Raw genomic sequence first — 23,893 nt, forward strand, 5'->3', positions numbered from 1 at the left:
ACAGATGTTCGTGTTGTTGGGAGCTTGTTAACACATCACTGAAATGATTGTTGAGCATGAAGATGTAGAAGACACTGTTGGTGGTAGTATAACCTCAGAATTCCTCAGATGTGATTGAAGTGAAACATGATTTAATACATCTGCTATCAGAAAATCCATCGTTTCTCGAAACATGATTTGTGATTAATTTGAACAACGGCAGTGGTTGATTTCTCAAGGGTTCATCGTCTATAGTACCGATTAATTACTCGCTGCTTCATTGACTAGGCCAACATATCATCAGCAACACCACCAGCAGCAGCAGCAGTGCTGCATCTTTATCTACTATATGGAAAATCAAGTTATTTTTGTGAATGGGTGTTTTATGAAGGCTTGTGAATTTTTTTCACTGTACAGTTAAGCGCAGACACTATTGTTCGTGCGAATGCACTGGAGACTGAACTAGTCAAAGAGTCTGGTGAATCCATCATTACGATCTGATCGGATGAAGTCGCTCCTGATGAAGGGGCTCCAGTGCTTTCAGAAATACAAAACTTTATCGCAATTACTATCTGTTGACGGCCAAAGCATTCATTTGTTAGCACAACTTCGTATTTTACAATACTTTTATCGACACTTGCACTTATTCCTGATGAGGTCATTCAGAGTCTTCCCGCCGTTTGTGAAATGTGATGAAATTCCCTGAGAGCGTGTGTGCATTTCGCTCATTAATTAAATGCAGATTTTGTCGCTATTCATGAACGCGCACTTTCAATTTCGAGCTACTTTCGTGCAAGTTTTCATTAACTGATGATTTATTGAGTCTGGTGCCACCGACCCCTTATAAAACATATATAAAACAACATGCTATAAAATAATGGCACGTAGTGTTTATCAATCTTGTGCAATTCAATTTGTTATTCATCACTTATGAGTTTAGGTTTTAGGTGCTGTATATTTCCTAATAAAAGTAATATTTCAGGCAGAAAACCGGGTTACTTAGTATATTACAAGCACATGGCCCATCAATCCCACCCTCATTGCCTTTCTCTATGACTCCAGTACGATGAACCAAGTTTTATTTTGAAATACCGTCCTGAATTGCTGCTCAATCTCTGTTTTAGACGTGCGTCAGATCCAGGCAATTAAAACACATTTTAATTGTTCCCTAACGATCAAAAGTAATCGAACCGTTTCAATGATGGGAAATGTGAATTTAAAGATGTTTAAATACAGATCAATACGGCTTTGATTACTCAATGATAAATGCTATTTCGTACACTTCTGGAAGTACGTACAGCCTGATTTTGTCAATGACTTTATCTTACTATTATGCTGAACCTCATCTTGCGAGGCCCAATTCTCAATTTCTTAAGGATAGTGAAATTTTATCAGCAACTGGTTTTATTTCTTCATCAAATTGACCGTGTCGACTTTGAGTTGCCAGAAATTGCCAAGTTTATCAAACCGACATTGAATTGTAGAAAAAATCTCTAGTTTTACCTCTCAGTTCGGCCCGGTGATAACCTCCACTTTCCTTCATCTGTTCCAACTTCTCCTAAAATTAGTTTGAACTTGTTTCAGTTCCCGACATGTGAAGTCGAGATGTAAGATTTCTTGCACACGTGAGTGTGGTTACATTGAAGGGGATCATTAAATTCATTTGGGCGTTGAGGATGCGTGATTTCCCTCACTACTCGTCAGCGATGACATTCACTTTTAACAAAAGTAACTAATTAGTCAGTATCGCATATAGTCAGGGAAATCGTAGTGATAAATATCAAGAGGCAACACTGATTGGATAGATTACTATCAGCCCGAAGCAGTAGCTAGAAAACAAGATGGGAATAATGAAGTTTCCGCTGTGGATAATGCCTACAGTTAGGTGTTTAGGGTTTGCTTGTGAAGTGTACGCAGAAGAATGATAAAAAATGCTGTCATCAAATGACACGAAACATCTATTTTCACCATCAAAGATAAGCGGAATCTAATGTTTTCATTCTGCACTGCAAACTATGATATTTCGTTCTGGTATCTAGATCTCATTCAAAAATGAGAAACGAATGCCTCCGACATCGCGGCTGCTACAAGATCTTCGGTTGTAATAACATCAGTGACTCTTACTTCATCATATATTTCACAGGTTTTTTTTTTATTTTTTCGTAATTGATCATGTAATGTTATGATTAATATAATGCTGGGTATGGTATTTCTCGAAAACTAGCGCTGGAACAGATGTTTTTTCTTGTATTGCTAGTGTCATGTTAGATTGAGTACTCTTATAACATGATCTTCCTGTTTGAGCTGTGAATATACGCGGCGTGGTGGAAATTTTCTACCCAACAAAAAACACCTGGCTAGTGTTCGGTATGAAATAAGCTAGTTATCTCGATCCCCGCTAAGCCAGTGGTTGAAACCTTTTTGTTCCGAATCAGTTTGAAGACATGCGCGTAGGGTTTCTTTCCATTCCCCAGTTACAAACCTCTACACAAACTCGGCTTAGAGGTTTCAATGTTATAAAGTATTCCGATAGTTTTGTATGAAAGTAACGGATATCATTAATCAAGGCTGTTATCAAAGTAATAAAGCGTTCATTAACAATTAAACCTCAGCGATCAGTCATTTCAGTATGTTTTTTTATCACGCTCGTTTGACCATGATTTTCTAAGCCTGTGGAATACTCCAGTTGTTACAATTACGCCCGTATTAGAAGATTGATGTTACAAGAACTAGGTGATTTCCGCTGTTCTGGCTATTTTCTTGCTAGTCATCGCTTCTATTGCATAATTCATCAGCAAAATACATAAATTGTCCTTTTCTACTGCAAAATAATGAAAATAGATTCCGATTCAGATGTTTCATTGTCATACATTATTCAACCGTATGGGACTATATTTTTTTCCGCGTTCAGATTCGAGGTCCAACTCGACGCATCAGTAGTCTCAACTATTGCGATATGTATCCCATTAAAAGATGAATAATTTACGTGATAATTCTCGGGAGAAATATTATATACAGATAATTATGTTGTCCTTTCCCCGGGCATCGTGAATAGACACTCGTTAAATTTACTACACCTGCATCGATTCAACAAGCAATAATATGCTGAAAGGTGCTGTTAAACCCATCACAATTTATGACATCAATTATCAATTCAACTAATCATTTTGTGTCATTTACACCTTTTAATACATACAGTTGTTGTATAACCGTCCTTATTTGTCTATTTTCAGGTAAGTCGAAAGTTCTGGAAGTATATATCTGTTACGTCCTGAAGGTTTTCTTCACAGCCCTTCTTTTGAGAAAGGATATTATATAGGTATTGTTTTTACTGATACAGGCTAAATATTTACAGTGGTCACACAAAGATTTCAGTACATTACTAGGCATTTACATGGTTAGATTATTCATGGCTTATTCAGTACTGAAATACCGGGCTCGGAAAGTTATTCCGCACCAGAAAGCTGATTTAAGTACGGTACTGAGATGGCCGCATATTTTCTGTATCATGAATGCAGATTCGTTGCTTAGCAAGCTGCATATTGTAGTGCAACCAGACATGGGCCCATTTGGCACTCATGTGAACAGTTGTTTCGGGCCAAAAATGCAGCTGACATAATCTTAAAAAATCTGTTGTTTTGTTTGTCGCTTGTTTTTAAAGTACAAACCTGTCAGATACCTAATCAGTGATGCAGTGGATCGGCTTAGATATTTCAAGGACTACTGTAAATAGGTATATTTTGTACTCCCTGTTGACTCTATTATGACCTACGCAGATGATGAATTCAATCTAAATTGAATCGAAACATCTGCAGTTGTATTTGATTTAAACTCTTCTCTCCCTCTCTCTCTTCCCCGATAGCAGTAATTCACAACTCCGATGCTGCCGATGAAGTTAAACTGAATATCCTGTGTCAGCGATACCAGAGATCTGGTGAAATGAAATATCCTTAACAGATAGAGATATCAAATCCAGTGCTACCCTTAACAGTTAGTGATCGGCATTTCATCATCTTAAAATCAACTTTTGACATTCAAAATATCGATGTACGTCATGTTATCAGTAATTAGATTCAAAGTGACGTGTTTATTGAGTTTGATAAATTAGGTTTTGATCGGTGAAATGATGTTTACAAGAATCAATGCTGGCAGCGTTAATCTAAACATCGCCGGATGGGTCTATTTCCAAACGTTGCCAATCACGATGATCAAATGACGTCGCGCTATGTTTTGCGAATATCTATCGGGTTGATAAGATGTGATATTTATTTCTCCTTGATTCAGAATAATACAAAAGATAATTCTGATACAAATCTCGGAGGGCACCACAGAGCAGCCTTTAATCTATGGAGGGCACCACAGAGCAGCCTGTAATCTATGAGACCCTGTGGGCCGTGTGGTTTCTGTATTGGTTTCTATACCCTGATCACATAAATCTATAATTGTCAGCGCATTGTCGCGAGTATGTTGAGGAGCTAGGAAAAAGAACTGAGTTATTTGGTGAGTGAAATGTGAGGGTTATTATCTGCGTAAGAGTAGATGTTGCGACTAATAGGGTCTATGAATAAGATCGAACGCTCGAGGTTCTGATGGAATCTTCACATTATCTGTTTTACATATTCATATATGTATAAAAGGATAAAGAGGATAAATCTTCCCCTGTTACTGAGTCTAAATTTCAGCAAGCGATGATAATTTGAATGTTTATGTTAATGATTCGATCTTGATTACATTCGCGTCACTTGAAAAAAGTGAAATTCAATTTGAATATCATCCAAATTTCCCTCGTCAGTTATAAGTGCTATACCTGAGTCTGGCTTTTCCATTATTAAATATTCAATACCTGGTGTCATTTTCAATATTGGAATGAGAATTTTCCAATTTCAACGCGATACGCTTTCATCGACAGGCTCACAATACATATAGCACCTCAGCTTGTTCTGATGCACTTCGTTTTGTTGAATATGTTCATTCAATTGATTCATCTCTCAACCGTAAACTTAATAGTTCTGATCATCGACGTAACAATTTTTTTTGTAATTTGAATAATTTAGTACATCTGTTTACATCACACAACAGCTAGTTTTCCAATCAAGTCAATGATGCTGATGATGTGTGTGTCAGCCTTCATACATTAAGGTGACAGGTTCGTGATAAAAATGAAATTGGTCATAATAACGATGCCTGGATTGAAATGTTAAACTCTATATGAACCTGAGTGATTTTCCAGGAGCGAAAATTGATATCGATTACGATCAAAAACACAAATATGTTGATCGGTTGGGGCCTTTTTGCTTATTTTTAATGAACCGCTGCAGGGTTGCCACATTAGTTTAAAGGATGAATACAGTTACCCTTACGAGCTTGTTTTGTTACTGAGATCTAATATAATGGAAACACATGACACTTTTGGTGACAGCTTGTGTTTTCCATGTCATGCTGCAAGTTATGCGGATTTTTGGATATTTAACCAATTTGATGAAAGCGCATACATTAAGTAGAACAGAACAGCCTTGTTCTAATGTTTTTCTAAACCATAAAAACGCAATCAAGCTAACATTAACAAGAGCAACTTGATTTGATTATTGAAGTATGAAAAAGCGTCGATATCAGACTTAAAGAGGAGCAGCGGCCGGTGGTTAAGATTAGGCTCAGTGATGATTGCGTTTTATAATGAGCTGCTGTAATTTTGGATACAGTGAAAATGAAAATACCTCAATATCTCGAGTGATGCTTGAAAACGTCGCGACCGAAATTCTAGATGCTGTCAAAATTAGGTTGATTGCAATAGGGGATCGAAAAAATCCACTTGAATCACGAAAGTTCGCGATTGAAGGCGAAATATGATGAAAATGAACTTGAAAAACTGGTAGAATCAGTCTTACCTTAGTATACCTCATTTATCTATCCGCGCACAAGTTTTTACAGGTTGTTTACTTTTAATCTACAGCTGGTTTTTACGTCAAAACCTTCACGCGCTCGCGCGGATCAATTTATAATCAATCGATATATATGTATATATATATTCCATATACTATTTCTTTATTGCTTCGATGTCGTTAGAAGAAATCGCGGTTATAAAACTAATTCACATTATCGGAACGTAGTTGTTGTTGCCCGTGCACGCGCTGTGAGAACTACGATGTTGTAGAATGAGTGGCAGATTTTCGTTTTGTTGATGACGTAGCTCCTGTTGCACAGTCGCTACTAAAGCCGCTTCACTTGACACGTTAACTCACTGGAAATTGATCCGTTAGATCGCTATGAAACTTCAAGTTGATTTATGACTGTCCGATACAATTAATACGCGAGTTTTTGAGTGACGGTGACACTGTGACTACGACAACGACAACGTTTGAACTTGAAATGTAAGAAATAGAAACTGAAATGTCTATTTGGAAGGAAGACATGGTAGGATTCATCCTTTCCACAAAATCTACTATACAAATTTGTGCCCTATCCATTTAGCTGCTATTATTACTCTTCTAAGCTTGTCTTTATTCATTTCATCTGTCATTTTATTTTCTGGATCACCGTCATAAGAGTGAAGACAGTGTCATAAAATGACGTAGACTTTTCTATTCATAGTGTGTGGATGGGCCTGAAGCGGGGAAAGACTGAAAAGGGAAATCGTCGCTCGTCTGTTCAAGAATAGGGAGAGGAAATCATCCCTTGTCCTTTCAGGAATAAGCCTCTCTCTGACTTAATCTGAATTGTTAATCTGCGAATCCCTGCGGTTATGATTAAACATGTTTTTTCCTGAAATCGAATTTACATTGAAATGCCGGAAATGCATCGTTCCATAGAAAAACCGGAGGTATAATTTCGTTGTCGGTTTTCATTCCTGACAGAGGAAGCACGTTTCATACGGTGTCTCTGGGAGTTGATTTGTTAATCGATAGCTACTGGCTGTGACTCCATAAGCTTTCACCTGTAAACAGTAAAATGATCAATGATCTACGCGTAATTTTCAATTAACGATTTAGACTGGTAACCTCTACTGATAGGCAGTGATGCGTTTGAGATAATACTGCATTGCAGAGAGCATCAATAACACAATTTTGTTTTCAGGCACTCGGATCCTCAACTTCATTCGCCAGAAAACACCTATATTCAATTATCTTACTCTCCTTATATACCCGATTACCTTTATCAGATCATGGGAAGAGAGATTTACATTGAGAAATGGTTTCTCATCACAAGAAATCTACTTGCATCTCTTTGAAAGCGGCGACGTTCACCCAAATTACTGTTCATTTATCATCAAACGATTTCAAATTGTAATGTGGCGAGGTCCACGTTCGAAGGCGTTATAATTCTATTCCGATTTGTTACTGATGTTGCACTATTCCCGACATCTCTCGTATAGATTGTCGCATTATTTTGAACGAGAAAAAAACTGTATAATCTCTTTCAGAGAACGCATGCTATTCTATCATCTCGGCTGAATTATGATTCCGTATAAATCACTAACAAGGATTTGCATGCATATTGTAGTTCTTCAATTCCCTGCAGAAACAATTTCAGCTGCATAATTCTTTTTGGATTGAATAGTGAAATGTCCTACACTCGACCTTATTCGTGCCGTGTACAGACCCTGCTGGGGGTGATGATGGTTATTTACTGGCTGTAATTGTGATTGTAGGAAACAATTTGACGATGTTCTCCTCGACACAATTTTTCTAGCGAAGTCAACGCCTAAGATGTTGCTGCTGACCGAGTCAACACTCATTAGTTTCAACATGTCGCGATCACCATTTTTACGAAGACAACTAAATTACCCGATAATGTAGCTTCACAAATTCATCGCTCTTGTCTGATAGCTGACTGCCTTCGTCATTAAAAGCTGCGATTTAAGTGCATATGTATATGCAAGTAACATAAAGATGATGGTCGTCTTGCGTGGTTCGTTCTCATTTGTGTCATACATCCGAGAGGGAAAGTATCGTTGTTTCAAATACTATATCGTGTGAACAGTTTGTGGGATGATTGATTGATCGCTTCTAATCTCGTTAGCCTTCATTTCCATCGATTTAACGTCACAGCTGCCATTTTCAGCATTGTTCTATTCACCTTAGAAACAGTTTTCTTCAGTCGAGTTTCAATTGAACATTGCTATTCGGATTATGCTTATGTTTTGCGGATACTTGTTGACATCATTGCTGTCGCATGATTGAGCGACAATCTGATAGCTGATATTAGCCGCGATCACACGGAGACGATTTGGCCCAGGTCAAATTGGTACGGATCATGCCTGAGTCGAATTCGGTTCATGTCTAATGACAGAGTGTATTCAGGTATAAACCATTCACTTGATACTAAAAGATGCCGTGACAAAGCAAGGGAGTCACTTGTGGAACCAGTTACAATAATTTGACCCATGCTAAAATTTGGCTTGTGCCTGGTGCGTCATTTTTGGGGATACTCAATTTGGCCCATGTCAAACAAGCACCAAAAATGCTTGTATGATCTTGGCTATTGACTTTCACATTTTCCGAAACTAAGTTCATCCCAGTCGTAAACAGCATACATCAGTATCCTGTCCTGTGGATTAAACAATGTGGCGTTAGCAAATATCTCTTGGGTGCCATTTTCGTTGTTGATGGATGTCTCGACGATACCATTATGTTTTTGTCTCAGGGGTGACGTTGTTGATTGTTTATCATTATTCGCCACGACGGAATGACCGCACTAATCAGCCTGATTACTTCAATAATCTCTTTCTTAATCATGCAAATTTCCATTTGCTCGCGGTTATACGGAAACAGCGTCTGAAATTACATGAGAAAATGTCTTTACTTCAGATCCAACTACCCGGTACTTGTCTTTTATCGCACCTAAAGCAGTGTTTTTAATATCCTTCATACTTCTTTACATACTGTCTTCATTCAAATGTCAAACGTTGAACTTCTGTTCACAATTAGCGGAGAACAGAAAGAAAAGATATGAAGAATGTCTTCAAAGGAATTTTGCCTCACGACTCAGGGCAAGACATGCTTCTTATCATCGTATGGATTAAAACTTTTTGTGATTTATACGAACTAATAACAACTGCTGAGGGGCTGATCAGTACAACTTATTTCTGACGTTAGTTCTTTCTCTAAATATGATATGTTTAGAAACGGATGCCATGATAGAAAATCGAGTTGTGATCTCTTCCACGTATGCCAGTCCATTAAGTAACTGTCCAATTTTAGTAGCCAGATTTCACGAAGCAAATGTCAACAGCCACCCCAAGGTTAACAGTATTATCAAGCTCCTGATTGAATAGCTTGTAATTCGCATCAACTTTAAGCCTTCTTGCACCGCAATAGCAGTTCAGTCGTCCCAGTTGAGTCATTGCTATTAGATTGTTTACAGCTGTATAGATGAACACCCCGCAGTTGTGTCACCAACAGTTGTGTGGTATACATAGAAAAATGAAGACACTTCCATCGCCAACTTTGGTCCAGTGTCATGAAGAACCGTACCATTGTACCGTTTTGTTAAGCAAATCTCTGGATGACGCGTGAATTTCTCCCAGAGACTGTTTTGTTCTTGCCCATCGATATGTGACATAAAAATATCTTGTCTCTGATGAGTGAAATAACAAGATTATTTGTGCGTGAAATTCATCGGACGGTATTCGAGATGGTTAAGCTCTACGCAAAAGCTTTCATAAGCAGGAGATCTAAATAGCCTTAGCGGAAATAATCAATATCAGCTATAAGCTGATTGATTATTTTAGAAGCGAATGTGTGGTAGGACGCAGTGGTAGTCGCAGTGGTCAGTCGTGTTTTCAATTAGAACTAATACGACTGGATCCCGTGTTGAGCTCATTAGAACTAGGAAATTAGTTTGACGCTAATCATTGCTGATTTTGGTATCGCTTTGACATTGTAAACTACGACTGCTGATTATTGAACTTCGAAACTTCTTATGCTATTGAAAAAAGTTGTTACGTATTCTGTTGTTATCTGCAAAAACAATGAGCGCAAACGTGGAATACGTGACGGTTGTGGTGATGGTGTTGTTGTGTTTTGTAAACAATGAGAAATCCGAGAAAAAGGCTACGTTGTTTTGATCTATCTGTTGATGGCGTGTGCCGAGAATTTCTCTCATTATTGAACATCAAAAGACAATTATTAACGCAGTAACATGTAAGAAGCAGCGTATCTTGCATGCTATTTCTAGCTTCTGATTAACGTTATGATTGTCCAACTGCTCGACTTGATGATGAACTTCTAACTTTTCGAAGAAGACACTTGGCACTGTGATGAAAAAGTCATTAAGAAATAATTCTTGCTCCAGCTGGTGAAATCTCGTATAAAACCTGTTTATGGGTCTTTGATGTACGTCATCATCATCGTGACTTTTCTTAAAACCACATTGACGTAAGCCACTGCTGCCTTCAGTGTGCTGTTTATTTACCTATGAATTGATGGTAAAAGTTAATAGACACCTGTCATCGATATTCGCTCCATAATTTCGGCCATAATTTTTGCGGGCGAAAGGAAATTGTTTTCTTCCGTCTGAAAGATCTCTGAAACGCCAATCATGACTCTATTCAAATATGCTACCGTATACTATCGTGACATGTATGAAGTATTTCGTTAATGCGTCGTTCGCGGTTGTAGAAACAGATCCATCAGGCGTACATTAACGTAACTTCAATCGTTAAAGCAACGTTAAAGTGGAAATTACTTCTTAAAAAAAGAAGAATAATCACCGAATAAAAGAAGTCATTAGGGTCTAATTCTTGGCTAATTTCAGTTTCAGGGGAACTTCTATATAATTGTTCATCATGATGATCTAAACGAGAAACTCCGAATAGAACCAAACTGAATGAAAAAAAATAACTACCGTATTCTTAAATTTCCATGGTTTGAATAATTAGTATTTCAATAATTATGGAAATATCTGATGAGCCAGGACTATGTGAAATTTTGCTTGGCAATTTCTGAATATATATCGGATTAAAACCATTGGATTTGATTTGATAAATCAATATTACAATGCTGATTATTAATCAGCCATGACTATGGTTTAAAAATCATGTTGCATCAGCTGAATGGTCTGCTGGTCAGGACGTAATGTGCATGCGTTCCCTTTTACTTTGGATCAAAACCAGGGCCAGCTATGTATAAAAAGATATTGCTCTGAAGATTTCACAGTTTAAGATTTATCTGATGTAATCCAGCTGTTAGCTCGAAAGATTTTTCAGCATTCATTAAAACTTGCTCAATAAGATGAAAATCAGAGTTGTGATTTGAAAGCGTTTCAAATCACATTGAAGATGTGTTGAAAATGTAATTTGATTTGATTTCTAAGAAGTTTTGTCAGCTGCCTGTGGTTATTATTTCAAGGCGCTATTTCTTCAAGGTTATTTCGGTGAAAAACATTCAAAGGCCGATTGGATTTTACCATCCTGTCTTGTGTTGTCACGGCTTAAGGGGGTTTACAAATTGACGATATGTTTCGTCGTAATATTCGTCATTCGGCATATTCATCCGTTGTCTCTAGAAAATATTCAATTCATATCGACAAGGAAAGAATTCTGTTGATATGAGACATGCCTCAGTTATTTGCGATGGCACTTTTTGTCTGGCCTCCATCGCTTGGGCTGTAGAGCGTAATTGATACTCGAGAAGATTTTTACACCCCATACTTAGTACTTTATTTACAATGTTGTCTTTAGTTAGATTTATAGCTGCAATGAAACAGTCTCGTGAGCTCCTTGTTAATTCAATCTCCAATGGAAAATAAGCCTTAACTAAACTACTACCCAGGAGGCAAATGATTTCAACAAATTACAGTGGCTTACCGTATGGAGGGTACTTGTACCGAAGCCTTGACGAAATGTAACTTTTTCGAGTGCTCTAGAGAGACTGTGCATTAGATACATGAGACTGTTCAGTAACTGCGATACTGATACCGAAGTCTTGATCATCTACCAGAAAAATAGCTGTTCGGATGATGCTGCATTGGCTACTGATTGTCCAGGGGGTTAGTCCCAGTTTAGAGTAATCATTCTGTCAGGATGATTACCCTAAATTCCCGGTGGTATGTTTTCTTTATTCAGTGTGCGTTAAGTATTGTCAGAATGAATGACGGTTATGGACTCCTTCCTCGTTCGAGACTAGGTATAAAAAAAACATTTTTGTGACTTAGTATTTTCTGAGTGTACGAGGCGTTCGCGGTTGACATTGAAAGCTCTCCATCATTTTTTCCAACGTTTAAGAACAGAATTAAACAAAAACAATAATCATAACGATATCGCGGTACTTATTCCTTCACAATACCTGATATCAAACCCTCTTTATGTATTTTTGCCGATATATGAAATGATGACATTCGTATTATTATTATTATTATTATTATTGGTACGCTTTCATTCTGCGAAGTCCCGCGAGCAATCTTACAAATAACACTCATTACTATCTATTACTGTGGCTATCCGTGTTTTATTTCATCTAAAACAGTACCAGCAGACAGCGAACTATCCCCCTGGATATGAAACACATAAATTGCTCCACCACATATCTATGTGCATGATATTCTTAATCTTTATGGATCACGAAGTAATTTTGGAGTCTTTGAACGCTGTGGATTATGATTACTGAAATTATATTTTCTTAGAACTATCAATTTTTTATGCTGCGCTGAAGTTTCGTAGATGCATGCTTTTAGAATGCATGCACTTCATTCAGATTCTGAGAAATGGCAATATTTTCGGAAACAAATATCGCGCTTGCCGCTAACATTTTCCGTGAAGATTAATATGTAATATTGATTGGTCATGTACTGATGATAATATACATCTTTTTTCGCACGTAATTGGTAAATATCACCCGATGGGTACACATCTTATCATAAATCTTTGATCTCCGCGCATCTTGTTAAAAGGTCCCCAGAGCAAATATGTCGTACAAGAATCAGTGGCAGTTTCTCGAGCAGAATGACAATAGCCTTCAACTGCATAACATACACAGTAAATACGCGATCATATGATATCGGGCAACTTATTTTATCATAGGAACCTAATTGACATAAGTAACGTCAGATTCAAGTAGTTTTCAACGAATTGGCTTGAATCATGTTCCGCTAATTTCACCAAAGTTTTCTTGTGAAATTATACGCTGTGTTTCTAGGAAATTAAGGATTTTGGATGACTTTTCTCCCTGCTTCATTCCTCTCATCAATATATCAGAGGCAGAGGCAGAGATCAAATATTATGGACTCGACATTCAATGAAGCCCATCTCATTATTTCAAAAATTGGCTAATTTTTAAAACCTTGGCCAGTATCAGTGGAATCAATGACCTCTTATTTTTTAGTTTTGCCTCACTATAGTTTTTCTTATATATCGTGATGTCTGAGATGTGCCTTCATTTTGTCTGTGGTGTTTGCTGATATATGAGGGGTGCTGTTAGCCTGCCAAAAAGTCACTATCCGACATTCACTAATTACTTATTTAGTTGATAGAATTGCTGTGAAAGGCATTAGTAGTTTTTTCAGACGTATAATTGTGGAGTAATTACTGGTGCTGAGGTTCTGATGCCTGAAAGTGTCATGATTGGTTATTGTAGACACTTAGTACACGTTCTTACCAAGCCTGACTGATCTTGACATGTGCTAGACGTTAAGATTGCTGTGGTACATGTAGAAAATATACCACACAGGCTAGTTGAAGAGCTGGGTAACTTTGTGGTATGGTAGAGAAGAGGTTCATGCTTAAAATAACTAACCAGGACCCTGTGCAACAGTTGCAGTTGTGAGATCCACAGTAGGTGAGCCATATCTAACCCACAAACATCCGTCAAGTGATTTCCATACATTTGCAGCTATTGACTATCACAAAATTAGAAGATGATGTATCAAATTTGACAGATACAACAGTAAGATAAATTGTTTAAGAGCTCGTTGTGGACTGGCGATTTATTGGTCATCGTAACAACTTTTGCCACTTTCTATAACTGGCGTTGTGCATATTATCCGAGATCAATCATTTTGCAGATGGATGTCTTGTCGAAAAGGTCAAGGTCGTTAAGATATTGGCGACAACTATTCATAGCAGAAATTCCTATCTATTACCGGCCTAATATAGGATGAGACTAACCCGGTTATTTAATAAGGGATTGGTTCGTTGTTCCTTTAGCGGAATCAAAACGCTATTGATGAATTATACATATATATTGCTAAGGCAGGAAGGTTCTCCCACACTCGCGTATCAATATTACCCTTATCCACCGTTGTTCTTTTTCTGGCATTTAATAGTTTATTTATTTTTCAAACACAGGTAAAATCACTGTCCCCAGTATGAACTGGATATATTGTCTGCAATCATGTTTAATCAGTTTCAATCCGATTTGCTCTTGGTCCTGTCGCTTGATTGCAGAAATGGTTAATTACATGCAATTACGTGAGGGTCAGAATGATTAGATCTTGCATTTTCTGATCACCACAACATGTGGGTTGAATGATTTGTTGGACCATGCTTGGGCCGAAGAGGGATAGATATTTAGTGAAATGATGCGTTGTAATTGATGTGACATGACTGTCTGATGGATTAGCACTTTCTCAGCCGATCAACAGACAATTCCTCAAGTTGCGAAATGTCATCGACCGAGGTTCCAAATTGCTTCTACTGTCTTTTTCAACCATCTTAAATCAGTAATGATGCTCTGGACAGAGAACTGAGCTCCAGACTCGTGAAGCTCTACCAGTGCCCCTGGATGCTTCCGAATTTAAATCATTTCGAAGGATGCTTCGAATCTTCAGTGACAGAAGGTTCCACAATTTCATTCAGTGATTATACATGAAAGATGTAGATCAAAAATAGATTTGCGAAAAATTCAACAACGCATTATAGACAACTGATTTCAGGAAATCACGAACTTGTCCATGGGGAAATCAAAAGTCTGGAAGTCAAATAAAGCTTGTCACAAAAGTACTAGGTAAGCGAGCTGTGAAGTCATTAATTTTCACGCATTTCCCATGACAAGACAAGCGTATGAACTATCGCACACATTTACCACTCACCTAGTCGGGTTGCCATAGGCTACAGATGTCCACGTCTGAGGATAATTCTATCATTTAGTCAACGAAGATGGTAATTTGTTTGAGCACAGACGCATTAGAGCAATCACAATGTCTGGTATATAAACATTAATAATGCTTCAAAAGAGGACAGCAGTAATATGCACATATGGTACACTTCTGGTCAGCAAACTTGTGGACGGTAAATTGCTTGTAATCAACATAATTTCTAGATTGGGTGCCTAAAAAAGAAGCAACGTGTGAATCAAAACTTTTTTACCATGACTTAATAATAATGAATAATGAGGCTTATGCAGCGCTAAATCCAGAAAAACTGCTCAGAGCGCTTTACAGATGATGAAATGCTTCTTTTAAGACAGGAACATTTCAGATGACATAATTTTCTCGGTCTGATAATTCTCACCTGTTCGAATATAAAAGATAATCTAATGATAAGCCGTTTGATGGTATTTATTGCGTTTTGTTGTTTGGAATTAACTTACATCGCGGCATGCAATCAACAGGTTTCAGCATTTATTTTACTGTAAATGTGCGTGCTGTATCACGTTGTGTTGAGACAGTGGTCGCCGGCAGTCGCTTTGATTGCTTTAACCATTAACGAGAAATAACCTTAGTTACACGTTTCGTAGTTCAGTCTTATTGTTGACGAAGGGAACTTTGTTAATGGTATTTTCTGTGAATCTACTCAATTTGTCCCTAATATCGAAATGTACATTACTAGTTCTGAATGCGAAACTCTCAAGATCTCGGTTAAAGAGAGCGTGGTCAAGAATTCATTAACGAATAACGCAGGTTTTCTATCGGCTTTGAAGTTTCGTTCGATCAATTTCCTAATGTCACGAATGGTCTTCGTAAATATAAGCTGCGTTCACACTAGGATTTCAGTACGGTACTGAGCGTTCACACTAGGAAATTATTCGAGGCCTATTCGCGGCTTATTCAGTTCCGTACTGAAATACGTGGCTTATTAAGCACGGAATGCGATTCCGCGCCAAAAACCCGATCTCAGTACAGCACTGAGCTGGCCGCGTATTTTATGTAGTGTGAACGCAGATTCGGCGCTTAGCTAGCCGCGTATTAAGATCCTTGTAGTACAAAACACTAAACACTAATTACACTCCCCTCTATTGGCACACTGGGTGACTGCTTTACTAAGTGCTGAATTGCCGACTCGTAGTGTGAACGTAACTGGCTGTGTAAGCGCCGTATTTTGGTGAATTCGGTACCAGCGAAGTACGGTACTTCGTAAGCGCCGAATCTAGTGTGAACACGGCTATTCACGCGGTACAGCAAAGATTTCACCAGTTTATGACAACAAAAATCCCTCATCATTTTGCCACTGAAATGGCCACATTTTTGTTGCAGATTATCATCCGTTGTCAAATTGGGTCTTAGGGCGTTGTTGGCGGCAGGTGAAGATTATCGCGTCGCAACAAGCCCGACTAATGCCTGGCTTGATACCCAATTTTAACTGATGCTCAAAGCTACATAACAGACATAAACTGTATTCTTTGTTTTTTTATCTATTTTCAGTTCATAGATCCAATCCCGCACTGTGAGATTTTCGCTTATAGATGTTTCATGCTTTTTTCAGATTGCAAAACCAACCTACACAGTCTGATTGAGGTGAAAACCTACTCGTTCAAAAGACTTGTAATCGCATACGGACCAGGAAAAAACCATAATGTGAGATCACTTTCATATCTATATATAATCTTTATATCCAATTCTAGTTTTTATTATCCATGATGAATGAACGATTTTTTACTTATCTTAGAAGTAGAGTTTTTAAGCACATTGAAACGTTTTATTTCATCCATTATCTATGAATGTAGGATACGTTTTTTTTCAGAATCAGCTTTCTAAATTAACTCTCAATTTAGTTCGACTTGTATTTTGGTCTGTAATTGTCATTGCTGGTTGCGTTTTTGTTGACGAGTGTAATACACTAACTCCTCAGTCTTTCTCGAAAAAAAAGTCAGCCTAATGGAGTGCAAATTAATTCCTGCCTATTTGTCAGTAGTTGTTAATTTCTGGAGTCAGATTTAATTAACGCCGTCGGGAAAAGAACGAAGAGACTTTTACGGCGATTGCTTTAATCGTGTCCTCTCTCGACATCGAGAAATCGATATTCTAACGCAGATTTCGAACCGCCGCCCAAACGTTTGTTACTAAGCAATTAGTAAAATTTTCTCTTCGCCAAACCAAATCATGATCTTATCTTCTAATACCCCTTGATTTCGCGTGAAGAGATTAAATTGTATTGGATTCAAATTTTTTTCTGATCGATTTGAATCGTCATTCGCTTTCATCGACTGCGGTTTTATTTTGTTATTCGCAAATTCTACAAAATGTTTTCGTACTATGACCTTAAATCAAGCATACTCTAGCTACCTATAACTAGGTATACTTGATTTCACAATTTTGGTTAAGAAATTCAGGCAATAATCAATTTCTCAATTTGTCGCGCTCTACTGCTTTTATATCGATGCCTGCTGGCAATGGCGAAACAATCTTTTTATTCCATGTTTTCGTGTGGACAGGAATCTGCGTCACGCCGTTCATTAATATAGCCATGAAACGACAATATCCGCACCACATGCGACAAAAATAATCGCGTATATTACCAGAAATAGTCGACGCGAATTTCTTTTTCCCTTCGTGTAATAAATAGATGCTTCTGGTTACTGAAAATTGCAATTACGATGCCATATATACGCACCTTATAAAGCATCACTTGTATTTATGTGCGCGCAATTATCGTTTTAGTCGTAACATATCCTATGTTTTATGAAGTAATTGCTGACGATATTCACGACGATTAATTTTCTAATTAGTGCCAAAAATGCTGAAAAACATCACTCTCTACAATCAATTAGATTAGTGAGCTCGGCTCGGTGCTAATTGATATGCCACTAACTTTGTATCGAATTACACATATATAATAAACCACTGTCAGTATTTTTTGTAGTATTTACATTATCGTTTTTTTGTTTGCGGTTCAATATGTCAATGCTTTTTTTCTTGAGTTCAGGTATCGATTCAGTGGAAGTCTCCGCCTAATGAAGGATTTTCGCTATCATTCGGTACCCACGGCCCGACGTCGACGAGCTGTAATCCGCACGCCCTCGTCGCGGCTCAGCTACAGAAAGAATTCAACATACACAAGTCTGTGACGCAGCTCGTTCAGGTATTGAACGATACTGTCCTCCCATTGACCGCTATCTCGCGTCTCAACACGACTCCAATACTAGGACTACAAAGCGTAAGTACAGCCGGTGACTGGACATTAATCATCGAGTACTTATCAGTGCACTATCAAACATTTATCATCCACTCTTATATATTCACGACAAAAATTCCATGCTGGACAAATGCAGCATTTCTAAACGTCACTGGCGAATGAAATGATACAGTGCACAAAAAATCCCACAATAATAGAACGACACAAAGTTTATTAGAATATAGAAATATTTCGGGTGGTTCCTACCACCCATCTGCAGTCTAAAAACTGATTGAAGTATCTGACAAAATACTTCTAGTATTCTAAGTAAACTTTTTTGTCTTTCAACAATTGTGAGATTTTACATTTATTGTGCCATCATGGATATGGTGATCTACTGATTTACTGATTTATGATACAATGCACAGTTTTTCTCTACAGTTAGGTGGCAACAATTATGGACTTAATCTTTGATAACCGTAATAATGTTTATTAATAATAATGAATAATGGACATACTCTGGCATATAAGCAAAGACTATAAGTGGGTTAAGAACTGATAATTATTGAGAAGGCTTATGAAGCCTGCAACACTGATACATCTTCAACAACGCCTACTGCTGCTGCTGCTGCTGCTGCTGCTGCTGCTGCTACTGCTGTCCTACCGCTGCCATTACTGCTGCCCTACCGCTGCCACTACCACTACCACAAGTACTCTACCCTTGTTGTTGTCTACTATTCAATTTATTTCTAGTGGTCTTGGCTTATATGCCAGTATGCAGTGTTGCTAATGTTTATATCCCTTACCTGATATGGCTAAACTGAAGTCAGCGAAAACGATAGTGATTATTGTAAATAAACTTTATTAATCAAATATGAATTTTCTAATCATTGCCCTCTTACTGTGGTCCTAGGAATCGTTTGACTCTTTACTGAAAGTTTTCTCATGTATACTAGATATTTCATATATATTTTCAGAGAATGAATCAACCAGTGCCTAGTTTTATGGTAATTCCGCAGTCACCGGTTCACTACCGTATCGCATTTAGAAATGTGTATCCTTTACCAGCTACATATACCACCATCAGTCTGAAATGATTAGTCTCTGTCTTACCGTTGGCTCTGGGACATGTTACATCTTTGATTTCCTTTTGTAGTGGAAACCTGTGAAACAGTGTGATCCTAGCCTTTCAATTGTGTAGATGTCTTGACATTTCAAAGGCTTTTGTAAATGTGAGGATAAATATGGAGTAAATTCGTGTACCCCCGGCAGACCCCAGCAGAACTGTAGCTCTCTGACACATTATATCCTGTTATTACGGTTTTCAGAAGTCGAAGTTAAGCAAAGGTTATGATTGCTGCTTTCATTTCCTGACTCGGCGTTTGAGGCCAGAAATTACGAGTCCTTGATCATAAATATTTATGAAGTACTGGTATATGCGTTAGTAATTGTCTAAAACGTTTTTCCTTGAGTAGTGTGAATTTAGATACTGCATTGATGTTCACTGTCGAGATTGTAAGCTATTAGCAATAAGAGATGGTGCATATAGTTTGTTCGATACTAGTAAGGCCGTTGATGGATTCAATCCTATTCCGGGCTTGAAGGTATGGTTTAATTATTTCTGTCAAATCTGTCAGATTTTCTTCTTACAACGGAACCTAACGACGTGTTCTATTATTGTAATCTATTTCGCAGGCATTCTTGAATATATATGTAGATGAAACGGTGACAGCCGCATTATCAAGACGTCGTTCAGTCACTGAAGATGACAACCCACCGTCGCCAGTCGGTATGGATATGGACTCGTTCATGGTACAGCCGCAGTCACATACCGGTTCCCCTCGTCAGAAACAGGATGGGCTACGATTCCATAGTCCGATGACTCCTCCGTCAAATCCGCACACCCCTGCATCTCCTACTGCAAACCAGAGAATGCAGGTATTCTATGCAAAACCGATACAACAATTTTTTTTTCTTGAAAAGCAGACCCAGATTTATTATCATCTTTTAATCTTTATGCTCATACTTATGCTTATAACTAAGACGTACGACCTATTGAGTATATATCCCTTTAGCGATCGTATTGATTTTGTGACATCAATATACGATTCCAATCTGTATATTTCAACCAGAAGTCATATTTTCTGTTTATTGCTCATTTGCTGGCAGATCTAATGTCCTTCAGCAGCTAATGGCTGTTTCCTGAAATGTTTCATCGATGAATCAATCGATGTGTTTAATCAACTACCGGCGCACGTTACTAGTCTCAACTGTCAAATCGCGTGAATCGCCATGAAATATCACCTCACATCGACTTACTTCTTGCTAAATTTTCTATTAATAACAAAAGTGTTTGTCCATTTCTTGCAAACATAGCAGCAATGTAAATGCGGAAGATTTGTCACAAGAAGAGGGAGTTTTAATTCAGAAAATCAATGACATGCGCTTTCAATATTTATTTCTTGCTTATTCAATTTCAGATGAGTTATTCGCCAGCTGCTGCATTTCCACTGGCATCTCCACCATCGTTACACGCTCCAACTCCTTCTCCGATGATGGGTACTCCATCACCGGGGAATATCCTCACATCCGGATCTCCGGGTACTGCCAATCTGCATGTGCCATCACCGAGCTCATTTGTACCCACTCCCTCGCCGCAGATGGTTCCCAGTCATATGATGCCATCACCTGCAAATCCATTCTTGAATCCACAGTCACATGGTATGTATTATAAGATATTTAGGTTAAGAACTAAATATTCATGAGAAAATATTTTGATCTTTGGTGATGGTGTGTTTTCAGGTTCTGTTGGCTTACCAGAAGTTGGTTCTCCGTACCCAAATCCGAGCTCTCAGAATATAAGTATGCCTAGTCCAGGAGGAAGATGGCCAGCCTCTCCATCTATGCCTGGTCCATCTCCAGTTTCCAGACACAGTAACGTCATGTCGCCTGGAAATCCTGCATTGCATAGTCCACAAAATCAAAATAAACTACCAGGTAGGCCTATTACAAAAACCAGTCTATTCTTAATAACCTGAAAATGATAGATATTTCAACAACTGTAAGACATATCACAGAGTAACTGTATGCCTCTTTATTTCTCATCAGTGAGTTCTCATCCATCAAGAACGTTACCGCAGAGATCGTGGGCGGCATCTATACCTACAGTTCTGTCTCATGAAGCATTGAATAAGCTTCTCATGCCCGCTCCTACACCTCAGGGACAACAGGGAACTGGTTTCCTGAACTATTGTCCACTGGAGAAGTTCCTCGGATGTGTGTTCATGAGACGACACCTTCAGAGACTAGTTCAGGCCGAAGAAGGGGTAAGCTTCTCCTAAACCTCATGATTATTTTTGCCACCCTATTATCTTTTACTTTTGAAATCTTTCATATTTCATTTTTAGTTACATCCGCTACCATGCACTGAGCCTGGTGTTATACTTTTCAAAGGAGAAAGTCTCCAATTCCGTGCTAATCTCAACATGAACACATTCCAAATGTTACACCTAAAATCAAGTCCATTACCCGGTAAGCATAAGGTCAATCTGTAATGGGTAAGAATTTGATTCAGTAGAATTTATAATTGTTAATGCCGTTTTCCAGAATTTAAAGAGAAATGGACGAGTGAAGAGCTACAAATCATTGAGAAGTTTTTCGAAATAAGAGTAAGTGTAAGCCACAGACTTAATTCATAACTCACAGACATGTATCTTGTATAAATGAATGTGTATATATTTCAGGTTGCCGGTCCTCCATACAAACCGAATTCATTAACAGCATTTGGACGATTACTCGGTGCACCCTTCAGGATATTGAAAGATTGTGTCCAGTTACTGAGACTTGAATTGGTAAGCAATCTGCCACTTGTTCACTTGTTGCTACAAAATGATTGACAATTTAATGACAATCTGCTCCTCAATTATAGGTGTCTGATCACAGTTTGAAATGGTCTCTTCAGTGGTGTTTAACAATCTCACCGGCAACTCCGATTACAGCCATGGCCGGTACTTCAGCAATAATTATCAAATCAAACAAAATACTTATAATGGTATGTAGAATAAACATGTTTCATTGGAAGAAATTTCTAGGGCCAGAATATTTTAGTTCATCTTCCAATTTAAATCTCTCACTAATTTTATATGTCAGACAAGAATTTTATCCCAAAAAGTCTAAAAGAAAAGAAATTATGTTTGCTAGGGTTACCTGGTTTTCCCCCTGGAAGGTAATCTTCGGAAGCTAAGCATCCTTCAGTCAAAGTTAGTCCAATTTGGAGTCAAACATATTCAGTAAATTTCCTTAATAAATCCAACTTATTCTAATTTTCCAAGATAAAGGCAAGTTTTACGGTTCTTGTATATTAAAGGATGAAAATGTTTTAACAGGCGCATTTTATTCATTTCAGTTACAATTAACGCGAATGGGAGGTCCTCCAGTGACGCAATCAGGAGATGCTCAGACTGTTATAGTTCCCTTACTCTACGATACAAACACAAATATTACTTCACTGGCTGAACAGAGAAACCCACAAGCACCGGCACCACCTGCCAATATTGCTATTAGCAATATGCTGAAAAGATTTGCTGAATTCAATCCAAAAATGAACGAATGCTCTTTGTATCCGGCAGTCAGAGAATTGCTAGCTAATCTGGTTATACCGATGTAACTGTGTAGCTTTTGAAATGAAATTATGTGAAATTGAATGAATATCTATGTTTTCTTTGTGAATAATGTGAACAAAAGTTTGATGTAAATCAGTAGATTTCTAAGTAGTAATTCCTATTACTAAGTGTAACTTAGTTTCCTTTCTTTCATTGATTATTGTGACCAGCATTTTCCAGAGGGATCATTCAGGATCTGCCCATCTTTTAAATTAACGTGTAGACTGGTTCAAGTATTAATCTATGACAACCATTTTTTTCAAAATTTCATTGATAACAATAGTTTTGATACCAACTGCTATTTTACATATTTGACCATAAATGTATTAATTACTCAATCATAATTGAATTTAAGGATGAAAAGCAGGCATAATTGATGTATGTGACATTTTCTGAATTGCAGATTTTATGAATAAACAATGGATTTAACATTTTGCAATCCTTGCCTGCTACTAGGAATTTTGGATCAATCATTAAATTTAGTCTATATTCTTGATTTATTGAATGCTACTTGATGAATTTACTCATCATCATTGCAAATGTGTTGCCGTGGGAGGCATTCAACCCCTGTTAAGGGCAAGACTGTTCAAAATGCATAAATAAAGTTAGATCAATCAAAATTATTTATGTTGGAATATTTTCTTTGGTCAGGGTGAAGCTTGGAATTTAAAAACAGTGATTGTTTATTTTGACTGTGTATGCCGGTAGCCTAGAAATTATCAGAACTATTTTAAATTTCGCGGGCAACCGCTCGATTTGGTGCTAGCACCATACGGTACCCTTGTGGGATTTCTGTGAACTAAGCCAAGGAGCCTTATACTGACTGAGCCATTTCATTCGAAAAAGTCAAACGCGCCGTTGTCCCTAATAATCCGAATCCGGGTTTTAGCCGATTGTCCAAATCCATAATTTACCCGTGACGGACAGACACGACGATACCGCGCGCTCAAGGACGTTGAGAGCTACAGTGCTGTTCTCTACCGGAGATTTA

General features: G+C 37.9%; 1 protein-coding gene across 2 annotated transcripts in view; it reads left to right on the forward strand.

Moving 5' to 3' along the window:
- Window positions 1-23,511, forward strand: part of LOC141901919 (mediator of RNA polymerase II transcription subunit 14-like) — a 72,399-nt gene extending 48,888 nt beyond the window's left edge. The window contains exons 25-37 of one of the 2 annotated variants that reach the window (XM_074789495.1): window positions 16,613-16,704; window positions 18,053-18,283; window positions 19,219-19,295; window positions 19,728-19,845; window positions 19,937-20,179; window positions 20,722-20,962; window positions 21,044-21,238; window positions 21,350-21,567; window positions 21,649-21,772; window positions 21,848-21,909; window positions 21,985-22,092; window positions 22,170-22,292; window positions 22,647-23,511. In XM_074789495.1, the coding sequence (XP_074645596.1) occupies window positions 16,613-16,704; window positions 18,053-18,283; window positions 19,219-19,295; window positions 19,728-19,845; window positions 19,937-20,179; window positions 20,722-20,962; window positions 21,044-21,238; window positions 21,350-21,567; window positions 21,649-21,772; window positions 21,848-21,909; window positions 21,985-22,092; window positions 22,170-22,292; window positions 22,647-22,907 (2,093 nt within the window). In that variant the 3' untranslated portion in view covers window positions 22,908-23,511. The remainder of the gene's footprint in view (window positions 1-16,612; window positions 16,705-18,052; window positions 18,284-19,218; window positions 19,296-19,727; window positions 19,846-19,936; window positions 20,180-20,721; window positions 20,963-21,043; window positions 21,239-21,349; window positions 21,568-21,648; window positions 21,773-21,847; window positions 21,910-21,984; window positions 22,093-22,169; window positions 22,293-22,646) is intronic. The other variant, XM_074789504.1, reaches the window with a different exon arrangement.
- The last annotated feature ends 382 nt before the right edge of the window (window positions 23,512-23,893 follow it).

The sequence above is a fragment of the Tubulanus polymorphus genome, chromosome 1, assembly GCF_964204645.1.
Source record: "Tubulanus polymorphus chromosome 1, tnTubPoly1.2, whole genome shotgun sequence".
NCBI classification, from domain to species: domain Eukaryota; kingdom Metazoa; phylum Nemertea; class Palaeonemertea; order Tubulaniformes; family Tubulanidae; genus Tubulanus; species Tubulanus polymorphus.